Here is a 12480-nt window from a genome sequence, read left to right as displayed (position 1 = left end):
AGAGCAGAGGTCAGATATTTGAGGGTCAAGGGCTTGGCCCGAGCGTGGTGAGTGCCTGGGCTTTTAGGCCATCAAAGACTCAGGGCACTGACTACACATTTGAAAAATAAATGAAAGCTGCCATGCCAGGCAGACCAAGGTTATCTGGACCAGAAAGGGGACAGCATGGCATAGGGGGTGCAAGAATAGAGGAAGTGCCCCTTTTCTATGTAACCCTGGAGAGCTGGCAGGACCCTAGGGTCTCCTGTGCCCATGAAGGGCAGACAGATCCAAGAAAGCCTGCAGATCCCCAGGCTAGCATGTGCCCTAGCATCCATAGAGGGTTTCCCATATACCCAAGAGTGACATGGACATGACCCCAAGTGCCTGTACATCTGAAAAACCCTGTAATTGGGAATAAGAGTGGTGACAGCTGTGCCAGTGTAGACCAGTGAGGCCAGATGGGATGCTATTCCTGCAGCTGCTGGCACAGGTAGACCATGATCAAGGACCAGGGGCCCAGATGCCCCAGCCTGCCTGCCTTGCCTTCTGCCCAAAACCACTCCAAGGCAGAGGAGCATCACAGCCTGGGTTGATGGGATTAGATTTCTGCAGAGAATACAAATTAAATTATAGGCAAGCAGCCCTGACTGGATAGTTCAGTAGTTAGAACACCATCCCAATTCATAAAGATTGCCTGTTCGGTCCCCGGGTCAGGGCACATACAGAAACAAACAGACGTTTCTGTCTCTCTTCTCATTCCTCTCTCTGAAAGTAATCAATAAAAAATATTTTTAGGCCCTGGCCGGTTGGCTCAGCGGTAGAGCGTCGGTCTGGCGTGCGGGGGACCTGGGTTCGATTCCCGGCCAGGGCACATAGGAGAAGTGCCCATTTGCTTCTCCAACCCCCCTCTCCTTCCTCTCTGTCTCTCTCTTCCCCTCTCGCAGCCGAGGCTCCATTGGAGCAAAGATGGCCCGGGCGCTGGGGATGGCTCCTTGGCCTCTGCCCCAGGCGCTAGAGTGGCTCTGGTCGCAGCAGAGCAACGCCCCAGAAGGGCAGAGCATCGCCCCCTGGTGGGCAGAGCATCGCCCCTGGTGGGCGTGCCGGGTGGATCCCGGTCGGGCGTATGCGGGAGTCTGTCTGACTGTCTCTCCCTGTTTCCAGCTTCAGAAAAATACAAAAAATAAATATATATATATATTTAAAAATTATAGGAAAGAAAAGAAATGCACACTCTTTGCTAACCTGGGTATTGGATTAAGATTTGTACTTGCTACATCTGCAACAGGATACTGCAATTCCTGCAAGTGGGAGTGGCTGTCCCCATGCTATAGTGTTTATTGACCCAGTATCGTGTGCTGAGCATGTCTGCAGTTTCTCACAACGACCCTCTGATGTGGATGTTAGCAACTCTGTTTAATAGATGAGGGAATAGAGACAAAAAAATTCAACTGCTCAAGCTCCTAGAATGCATGGGTGGTGATAGCAGGATCTGACTGAGGGACATTTGGAGTTGAAGCCTTACCCAGTCCCTCAAGTAGCCCCTCATGGAGGAAGAAAGAAACTTCTTTTTTTTTTGCTATTTTCTGAAGCTGGAAACAGGGAGAGACAGTCAGACAGACTCCCGCATGCGCCCGACCGGGATCCACCCGGCACGCCCACCAGGGGTGATGCTCTGCCCACCAGGGGGCGATGCTCTGCCCATCCTGGGCGTCGCCATGTTGCGACCAGAGCCACTCCAGCGCCTGGGGCAGAGGCCAAGGAGCCATCCCCAGCGCCCGGGCCATCTTTGCTCCAATGGAGCCCTGGCTGCGGGAGGGGAAGAGAGAGACAGAGAGGAAAGTGCGGCGGAGGGGCGGAGAAGCAAATGGGCGCTTCTCCCGTGTGCCCTGGCCGGGAAGAAACTTCTTCTTAGAGTCAGGCAAGTAGAATCATTCCCCCAAGAAAAGGCACTATTATTTGGAAGTATTAGAATGATAACCTTCCGTCTGTGTGTGCTTACCATATGCCAGGCCTTGTTCTAACAGCTGTGTAAGCGTTATTCCATCTGATCCTTTCAGACTTGCTGTTGATTGGGACCAAGATCTTCATCTTACAGGTGAGGAGCCTGACTTCCAGAAAGACTGACTCTCTGCTAAAACATCACCCCGCTGCCAAAACATCGCTGCAGCACATCTCAGGTTTTGATGTGCAGCAGATAAATCCCCTGCACTGGTTAAAATGCAGGAGCTGAGAGTCCACACTCTAACAAGTCTCCAGGTGATGCTGATGCTGCTGGTCCGTGGACCATACTTTGAGTAGCAAGGTGCTACAGAGTCTGTCCCAGCTGGCAATGCCAGAGGCCATGAGCCGTTTACTAAAGCATGACAGAATGGCTCTCCTCCTGCCCAGGAGGTGTATGGTGGAGGAAGCCATGAAATAACATGAGAGGGCTGAGGAAGAAGAGAGAAGTGGCAGGTTGTGGCTGACTGCTCCAGGTGGGGGAGCACTGTTCTCCTCTGACTGGGCAAGAAGCAGCCATGATGGACAAGGGTGCCCATGATGAACAAACACCTATGGTAGCTGTCCTTTCCCCAGCTTAGTGGTTCAGAGAGGAGGCCTCAGACAGCCCAGTTCTCAGGCCTGGGGCAGTGCCCAGCCCTGGCCCTTCCATGAAACCACTCCTCCACCCTCCATGAAAGAACCTGGCTCCTAGAAGCTATTTCTGTGAAGTGGCTGCCTCAGAGAAGTAGCTGCATTCCTGAAGCCATATTGCTGAGTTGGCTGTTAGACCTTCCTCATGGCATGGGCAAGGGTGGCCTGGGAAAGCCCCAGCTGACATAGAACACCCACCTCCTTTATCTGTTGCTCCCTATCCTATTACATGTTTCCAGTGGGCTTCTGGGAACCAAGGACACCACTCAGGATCCACAGGGGTGATGGGAGTGTCTGGGCTGGGGACAATATTCTGAGGGACAAATAAAAAGTTGACTTTCCCTGTCCCTTTCGCTCCAATTTTCTGCCAGACCAGCTTACTTGATATTCTCCCCAGACATAGCTCCATATGAACCTTGGATTTTGGACGTGACATGTGACTTAGGAAAATTCATGATCTACCACAGGACCTGGCCCTGGCCAGCTGGCTCAGAGGATAGAACATTGGCCCAGTGTGCAGACATCCTGGGTTCGATCCCTCATCAGGACACACAAGAGAAGAGACCATCTGCTTCTCTTCCTCTCCTTCTCCCTTTTCTCTCTCTCTTCTCCTCTTGCAGCCAGTGGCTTGATTGGTTCGAGTGTTGGCCCCGGGTGCTGATGATAGCTCAGTTGATTCGAGTATCGGCCCCAGACAGGAGTTGCTGGGTGGATTCTGGTTGGGACACATGCGAGAGTCTCACTATCTCCCCTCTTCTCACTTAAAAAAATAAAATAGGTACTGGCCAGTTGGCTCAGCAGTAGAGTGTTGGCCCAGTGTGTGGATGTCCTAGGTTCAATTCCCAGTCAGAGGTCTGTTGCTGAGCAATGGAGCAATGCTCCAGATGGGCAGAGCATTGCCCCCTAGTGGGGCTGCTGGGTGAATACCGTCCAGCACTCCTCCAGGAGTCTGTCTCTGCCACCCCTCTCTCACTGAATAAAATAAATTAAATTAAATTAAATTAAAATAAAATATAAAAATACCATAGGTCCAGGACAAAAGGCATGCACGTGAGCCTGCTGCTTGGGGTTTTCGCTGAGTGGTAGCCTATGTAAAACCACTGTTTGCAGACACCAAGCAGCCAGGGCCTAGGAACAGTAGGGGCAGCACTGAAGAACGTCCTGAAGGGCTTGTCCAGGCTAGCCCTGAAGTCTCATGAGCTCCCCAGACACCAAGGAGGCGTCTCAGTGGGCCAGCACATGGAGAACTCGACGTGGCTCTGGCCTCAGGACTGAAGACAGTGCCCATGGAATCACCCAGCCTGGTGTAGGGCTCTATAGCTGTCTCTCGCGTCAGTCACAGTTCACTTTAAATATCTAAGTGAAACCCAAACCAAACCAACTATATTCAACTGCTCATGGCTCCAGGGGGACGGTGTGGCCAGAGGAGAAGCACAGCACGGCTGCAGCCCTCTTCTCAGCCCTTCTACTCCATCAACCCAGTTGGCAACCCGGTGGAACATGCCAGCCCTGTGCCCCTGCTCTGTTGTGGTGGCCTTTGGTCGATGCTCTTATTGATAGCAATGGGATTGTGTACAGAAAGGATGGCCTGGCATTAGTGATGGGGCTGGGACTTGGGGTTTGTGGTTATTGGGCTCAGGTTAAGACTGTTGGTGACGGCAGAGGTGTTTGATGATGCTAGTATTGGGGTGATGATGCTATTGGATTGGTTAAGAGAATGGAACATGACATCTCTATTCATTGGATGAACACAGAACCCCCCTCAGGTGGTTGGTCTTTAAAATGGTTCATGCTGCCTCCCACCTAGCCGGTGTTTCATCTTGCTGCCTGATGACCAACTATTGCTCAGGGAAGCCCTGACCAGGTCCCTTTGTAGCAGGGCTGCTGCACTGCGCAACTGCAGGGGCCCTGTTGGTATTGTAGCCTATGCTGATGACACCCTTCAAGCATGGTACACAGTGGTGCTTACAGGCTGTGATGTGAACAAAGCCTAGCCACCTTCACTAGTCAGAATACAGCCAACATCCCATTGCCTGGCATTCCAGCTCTGGACTACTACTAACCAAAACACCCTCTGTGTTCCCTCCATTCCAGCCAAAGTGATTAAGGGGTTCTGGGACACCCCTATTCTCATTAGCACCTCTGCTTCTTCTGCTTAGAGTACCTGTCCAGCCTTCCCTAACTGCACATACCCCAATCCTAACTTTTCTTGAGAATTAGACACAGATATCTTCTGCCAGGAAGCCTTGTCTGATTTTTCCAGTAGGATGGGCACTCCCTGTCTCTGGACCTCATATGAGCAACCTTGCATCACGGTCACTCACAGCCACATCGGCTCTTTCTGATTTCTCTGACACCCACAGTGGCCAAACATGGTGCCTTGACTCATGCCCATGGACATGAAAGGCTGAATGAGGACATCTTTCCTATTTACTCCGGATGGCTGCATGCAGAGGCTCAGGGTCCCTGGGAGGCACTAGGCAGGCTGGAAAGCAAGCAAGAGCCTTTCAGAGCTTCAAGAGGGCTGCGACAGACTGGGGGTTGGGGACAGAGCTGTGAGGTCACCAGTTTTGACTGATGGGCTTGGGACCTCTGTCAGCTTCAGGACACCCACTGCCTGGGGGCCTCTCACTGCCTAGCAGCCCCCAGCCCCACAACCGACCCTGGGGCCTTCAAAGTCCTCAATAAAAGTTCAGCTAAATATGGGTGTGCTCCGGGATGCCTAGATGTAAGCAAGAGCACATAGCCCGTCTCCTCTGTTGATCCCCGAGCATGCTTGCCCTGCCTGGCCCTGGCCCTGACCTTGGCCCGAGAGTCAGACTGCTAGAGACTGAAAGAGATGAGAGGCCAAAATGGAGTGGGCTGGTGGGTGCTCTGGAGAGCATTTCAGGATGGTGAGCAGGAGAGAGCAGTTTCCTGGTCAGCTCTCCCAGAAGGGATTGCCAAGGTCCGTGGAGGCAGAAAGAAAACCTGTGCCCAGGCAGCAGGAGTGGGAGCAAGTCTCTGCCCAGTCCAGCCACGGGGCGGCAGCAGAGTCCTGAGGAATGGACCTCAGCATCTGCCTTTATTTGCTAAGTGCCACTGGTCTCATGTTCTCAGCCAGTGATTTCTGCAATCAGGGACCAGGCTGATGGATAGACAGAAGGGCGGGGAAGACATGAGCCTGCCAGCCTGGCTCTTCCTAAATGCTCAGGACTAGGACAAGGCCACAGGTGCATGGGGGCCAGATCAAGACCCAGCTGGAGGGCTTCCCCACCTTCCACCCCCAAGCATATCTTCTTCCTCTTCTCTCCTGAGCCCTGGCCCTGGCCCACTGAGGACCACTAGCAGTCCCCTGGGACCTGCTTCTTGGTCCAGATGTGCCTTCCTGAGCCCCTTCTCTGGCCACCTGGAGCAGGGCTGCACATGAGCAGTGCCTTCCTGGGAGAGGGGCTTGTAATCTGCTTTCTGATAGGGAGGGATGGATGGCTGCAGCTGGGTGTGGGAGCAGAGGCAGGGGGCATTTGGGTACCCAGCAATATACACTGCCCTGTGGGAAGCTAAGCCTGCCCACCTGGCACAACACAGATTCCCACCCGCTATTAGCCAGCCTGAGCTCGCCACCCTCAACCTGAGGGCCCTTGCGGTGGGAAGTCAGCAGAGGGCAGAGCTGCGCGGGGCCCCAGCCCCAGCGGGCTTTGCCCCTGCCCTTCTGGAGGTGGCTGTCCTCTTCCCACCTCAGACATGCTCCTCTTGGATAGTATGCACACAGGCACAGCATGACTGAGGCTGGTTTGGTTCATTTCAGATCCTTTTTATTTCAGAATGAGCATGCATATATGTACAGGAGAGAGAACTAGGGAGCTGGCACACACAGCGGAGAGGAGAGCACGTGTCCCAGTCTCACCACGGCCAGGAAGGGCCCTCTGCCTCATCTACCTGGGGCTTCCGTCTCCTCCGCAGGGAGCCCTGTTCCAAGATGCCAGGCTCCAGAGGGCAGCAAGGGAGTGAGTGAGCACAGGGAGTCAGACTTTTCCCAGGACCCTGATCTATAGGTGACTCCTTCCAGGACAGCACTAGGCTGGGCGGCCTCTCTTGGGAGCTGAGGTTGGTGGGAGCTCGGCCAGTAGTGTGTTCTGTTTCCCTTGGTTCTGGGATGTTTTGCCAGCATACCCCATCACATCATCCTCTCTGAACTATGGCTAAGGCCCTGGGCAGGAAAGCAGAGTCTTGGGCTGCTTTAGGGGTAGTGTGGGTGGGGCTGAAGGAGAGGCGTGGCCGAGGGCGGAACTGCCGCACTTGACTACTACGCCCCGCGTGCTCCACACTCTCTAGCATCACCACGGGGCTCACATGCCAGATCTGTGAGGGGAACGGGGACAGGTGGGGGAACTTCACATAGTCTCTTAGCTTTTAACGTTAAGGATTTGGGCTGAAAGGCCATGGTGCCAGTTGCGCAATTTGGCAAAACGTGGGCTGTTACGTTCCGTTTCAAACCTTTCCCTGTGGCACAGAGAAAGAGAGAAAGAGAGACAGAGAGACAGAGCGAAAGATAGAGAAACAAAGAGAAGAGAGAAAGAAAAGGGTTAGGGGACATGTCCGCCATTCCCATCTGACAGCTGGGGCAGAGGGCATGGGAGCGGGAATTTGACTCAGAGAGGCTTTGCCTTCCATAGGACCCTTTCCAGATGGGCAAGCCTGGTTTGGGGCAAGACCAGAGTCCCAAGGACCAGGATGGAAGGGTTAAAAGTCCCTGGCTTGAGTGAGTAGGTGGCCATGGAGAAGGGCCTAGCGAGAGGGCCTGAGGACAGGCGTGGCAAAGGGGAGCCACTAGGTCCTCCCGGCTTATGCAATCAGGGCTAGCAGGGCTGCTTTGGCTATGGGCTCTTGGGGCCGACCCACATAGGCAGAGGCCTCGCATGGTTTCTGTCCCCCAGCGGGCATAAAGAAGAACACCTGTCCCTGTGATGAGGCTCAGTGAGTAGACCTGTCACCTCGCTGTGCTGCTCCCGTCTCTGCCAACACTTTTCTGTCCCCAAAGAGAAGACTTCTAACACCATCGACTGCCCCTGCCCTTCCAGGCCTGAGCATGGCCAGGCACACGCGTGTGCGTGCACACACATACTCAAAAGGCCACTGGCGCACATATAGAGGGCTAGGACTCCATTCTACTTCCCACCAGCAGGGTCTCTGGGGCTCATCCCACAGCCTGCTTAGCTGAGGGCACAAGACAAAGCAGGCAAGGAGCAGCCAGAAACAAAGAAATGGAGGAAAGGGTGTGCCCGGGGAAGGCCAGTGACACAGGTGCCAGACTCCTGGACGTCCCCATCACGGGCCGGAGGGCCTCTAACCTCTTTCAGACTATAGGTGCACGCACACGGGCCACAAATGCCAGGTATTTAATCTGGACAGTGTATATAATTCATTTTAAAAAATTAATTGATATATCCAGACCATGGAATACTACTCAGTGGTAAGAAGACACAAATGAACTATTAGTTATGCTCAACAATTTTGGTGTATCTCCAGTGAATTAGGCTGACTGAAAAATCCAACCCCACAGCATGAAAGGCTTTATCCTATTTATATAACACTCTTGAGATAACAAAATTATAGGAACAGAGAAAAGATCAACAGTTAGTGGTTGCCACGGGTTAGGAAGAGAATGTGCGGTAAGGAGGTGGGTGTGGCTATCAAAGGGTGACCTGGGGGAATGTTCGAGGTGATGGAAATATCCCTACTTTGACTCTATCAGTGTCAACACCCTGGCTGTGAAATTGTACTGTAGTTTTGCAAAACATCACCACTGGGGTAAAAGGTATTCTCTGTATTATTTCTTACAACTGCATGCCAATCTGCAGTTACTTCAAAATAAATGGGTTAATAAATAAATTGCCAGCATATAAAAATTAGGGATATCAGCTTTGGGTCTTTAAAAAGCAAAAACTGGGCAGTGTTGGTCTCACATCTCTCCATGTCACAGCCCCACATTCACGCCTGGCCACCTCCTGCATCTGACTACTTGGAGGACTCCCCTCCATACCTTGAGTCCTGCATGTTGAGTGTCCACGTAAGACTGGACAAAAGGAACCCACTGCTAACATATTTGAAAACCAATAGATGCGTCCAAACTTTCCTAATACCAAGAGGAAGCCAAGGCCCAGAGACATCATGAATGGCTCAAAGCCACGTGGAAATTCAGCATCAGAACCCTGACCTAAGGGCCAACTTCCCTGAGGTCAGGGAGGAGGATGCAAGACAGCATGAGCAGAGGCCCTGGGCAGGGCCCACTCCGCTGCTGACACAGCCGAGACCATCCCAGGGAGACCACCCAGAACACAGACACAGCTGCTTTGTCCAGCCAGGCTTGCAGCCTTTATCATTAGTACTCAGTGACAGGACAGGGACAGTTCTGGAGTATCACAAGTCTAGTGAAAATGCTCTGCTTGGAGCTGTTTGAAAATCCACAGCCAGCCAGAGAGAAGAGTGAAGAGAATAAAGAAGAGGAGAGAAGAGACGAGAGAAAAAGAGAGAGAGAGAGGTCCTGGGATGCCCACCAGGCTTGCTCAGGGCACATCTAGGGCTGTCCTGGTCTCCGCAGTATGGTTTTCTTGCTACGCTGGCAGAACGCCAAGGACAAATATATCCATATAACACTGGTAACTTTTGTTACTGATAGCTGCCCACTGGTCCTCACAAGGGTTCCCTCTGAGGGAGGGCCCTCAGTCATGTGACACCATGAGAGTCAGTCAAGTGAGCAAGGACAGAGCCAAATGCATGCAGAGAGGGACGAGGACACTGCAGGGGGGCCTTAGAAGAACCAGCGAGTCCTGTGCTCTGTTGGAACAAGGAGGGTAAAAGAACTTTGGATGGTAGCACAATGGAGACGGGACTTGATGTGGCAGGGAGTTACGCTGTTTGTGGAGGGGGGGTGCAAGGCAACCCTCACCTTCAACTCCTCAGTGTACTTGTCACTAAAATCAACTTTGTTCCATGGCTCTTAGGTCCTCTGCCATACAGATTTACACTTGCCCTTGAGCCTCCAGAGCTGCTGCTGTGTACAGAACTCCTGACACCCCTCACACGGCATTTCTGCCAGCTTCGCATCACACAGCAGCAGGAAGCAGAAAGCGCCTCTGCCCATGTACAAGCCTGTATGGGCGCCAGGCCCCCAGCACCTGGCGAACTCAGGCTCTGCTGGAGTAAGCCTCCTAGAAGCGTGAACCCCCCCAAGGGAGACCAGCCTTCGGGAGAGACTCAGACTCCTCGCCGTGAGTATGGCTGAATCAGGAGAAGAAAGAGAAGGAGGCTGTGGCTGCCCTCCACCAACAAGATAGGTCAGCTGGCACTAGGGGTGCAGCTTCCAACTTGGGAGTGGGAACAGATAGAAGTGAGGCTCAGCCTCCTTGGAGAGCAAGACCTCTGACCAACCTGACTCAGGGTGGAGACAAGCATGCTTGCTTCTGCTCAGATGGCCACTCGGGTAAGCCCAGGGTCCCACCTGTCACCGTGGCCACAGCCACTATTTCAGGTTTTAACCAGAGGTGAACCACTGCAACTACTGCCCTTTGTACCCCAGGACCACAGGCTGCTTGGGGTTTTGTGAAATAAAAATGCTCACCCTTCTCCTGGGGCCACAGGGAGGATGGGCATTTGGGGGGAGGTAATGAGGACGACCCTCCAGAAATTAAAGTCAGGAAAAGAAAGAGGAACAGAAGGCTCATGCTCCTCCAGTCCTGAGCAGAAGCCGTGCTGGGAATCCCAGAGCCTTCGCCGCAGGCCAAAGACCCTGCAGGGCAGTGCTGACAATGGCACAGCGCCCACCCGGAGGGGCGTCGCTGCCATGGGCGGGGGCCTGGGACTGAGGGGAAAGCAGGCTAGAGACTCCTCTTTGGCCCTCTTTTCAGATTTCTTTGCTCCAAAACCCTACAGTGGGCAAGGGAGAGGCTCTAAGACCTGCAATCGCGTTCTTAAGATGCCAAGTCCTCCACCTTCCGCTGGGGACTCATGTGGGGTTAGGCTCTGAGGGCAGGATCAGGCAGAACAAACCCCAAGAGATGCTTCTGAAAGCCAGGAAGAGGGGGGGCCAAAGACAAGACCTGGGACCACCCCCAACACTGCGTTTTGTGTTCTCACTCAATAACTTCTCAGTGCCTATAGATACTCCAGAAGAAATGCACAAGACAGAAGTTCCCTGTAGGTTACCTCCAGCAGCACCCTCCTGCCTCCTACACGGTGTCCAGCTGACAAAGTACAAGCTTAGAGTGACCTGCCAGGGGAACCCAAAGTGACTGGAGGAGGGGCATGGCAGGGGCCAGAAAGGCAGGGCTGCCTCATGGGAGGGAGAGATGACATCCCTGCGGCTTCTTGTTAGAAGGAACCTGGGGACTTCAAGCTGTTTGCTATGGGGCATGTGCTGTAAAGTTCCTCTGTCCAATCTTGGGTAAGGCGGCTTTGCTCATGGAGAATCTATGTGGGTGGCTTGAAAGGGGAGGTGGGACAAAGACGGAAGCAGCACACGGAAGCAGTGCAGCATGGGAGGGGGAGGTCAGTCACATTGGAAATAGCTAGATAACTACTTTTGAGCTAAATCAAACATCATCTCGTTCCAGGTGCATGGACACATTGCGGGCACTGACAGGTTATGAACTGTTACTGGAACTGCATGCCGTTGTTAGCAGGCCTAGAAGGACCACACTTTTTAGGTTTGGAAGCTCCAACCAAAGAGTGAGAGCACTTTGGATTGGCAAAAATACAGGTTTGAAAAGAAAGTCCACATCAACTCCAGCTGACCTGAGTTCCACTCTCTGCACAGCCCTGTGGCCACGACACATAGGTTAGCAAGTGTATAAAGCTTGGCCCAGGGTGGAGGAGCACCTTTGAGCCCCAGCCTCACACAGAGGCCACCACAGGGTGCACTGACCAAGGCAGATTCCTCCAGGAAGAACATGCAGATGACATTTGCCTCCAAATCCAGCACAATCACAATGGGACCCATGCCTTCACATGGAAGGCCCTAGTGGGTTCCATGGGCTTCAGGGCAGCACGCCCCTCATGCCCTGGTCCAAGAGCACCTGACAGGCCACAGGGGACAGGTTAGTGGCTGCGGCCTCAGGCCTGCCAGTGTTTTAGAGACCGTACCTTGACCTCGAGATACCTAGCCCTGCACAAGCCCTCCTTGTGCCCAGGGCTGTCCTTCCTTGCAGCGGCTGTTGTGCTTCGAGCAATTTATAAAACTAATACCTCAATGTCTGTACAGGTGAGTCCAGGGATCAGGCACCCATACCCAGCACCAGAACAGCCCTCCTGGTGCCCGCTTCCCAGTGCCTCGCCTCTAGACTCACAGGGTGGGCAGGCAAGGCAGCTGGCCCAGTGCCCTCACAGGGAGAGATGCCTTTGTTCTCAACAGCCCAGCAAAGGCCAAAGCAGCCCTTCTCCCTTCCCACAGACAGAGCCAGGAATGCCCAGAGTCCTCAGCCGTGTGGCCTGGGCCCAGAGGGTAGACACTCAGCTCCACGTACCCGCCTCACTGATCAGGGACAGATGCCCCAAGCCAGCACCTGCTGGAGCCCCTTAGGGGCCAGGAGTTTCCAAATACATGAACTTGAGAGGTTCCTTTCATAAGTCATGTGACCTAGGGGCTGCCTGGGGAGGGGTGGGGTTGGGGGGGGGCAAGGCCACCAAGCCTGAATCCAGGCACTTACCTTGACCTTCGCAAAGCTTCTTCATCAGGGTCTTGCACTATGGGTAGAAAGTTGTTGGTCAGGAAGAGTCACAGGGAACACAAGGAAGAGAAGCCACTAGAGCTCTGTGGTCACTGATTCCCCACCAATAACTGAACAGTTCCCACTCCCTAGCCTGTGAACTGGGAAGGAAGAGGCTGTCTGC

General features: G+C 53.5%; 1 protein-coding gene across 11 annotated transcripts in view; it reads right to left on the bottom strand.

Moving 5' to 3' along the window:
• Positions 1-12480, bottom strand: part of LDB3 (LIM domain binding 3) — a 66306-nt gene that overhangs the window by 28357 nt on the left and 25469 nt on the right. For 9 of the 11 annotated variants that reach the window (XM_066349947.1, XM_066349952.1, XM_066349948.1 and 6 more), the window contains one exon: positions 12297-12333. In XM_066349947.1, the coding sequence (XP_066206044.1) occupies positions 12297-12333 (37 nt within the window). Of the gene's footprint in view, positions 1-6385; positions 7096-12296; positions 12334-12480 lie in introns of those variants that run through there. The other 2 variants (XM_066349957.1, XM_066349958.1) reach the window with 1 other exon arrangement.

This window comes from Saccopteryx leptura, chromosome 9 (genome assembly GCF_036850995.1).
Source record: "Saccopteryx leptura isolate mSacLep1 chromosome 9, mSacLep1_pri_phased_curated, whole genome shotgun sequence".
Lineage (NCBI taxonomy): Eukaryota > Metazoa > Chordata > Mammalia > Chiroptera > Emballonuridae > Saccopteryx > Saccopteryx leptura.
This window is presented reverse-complemented; position numbering and strand designations above follow the sequence as displayed.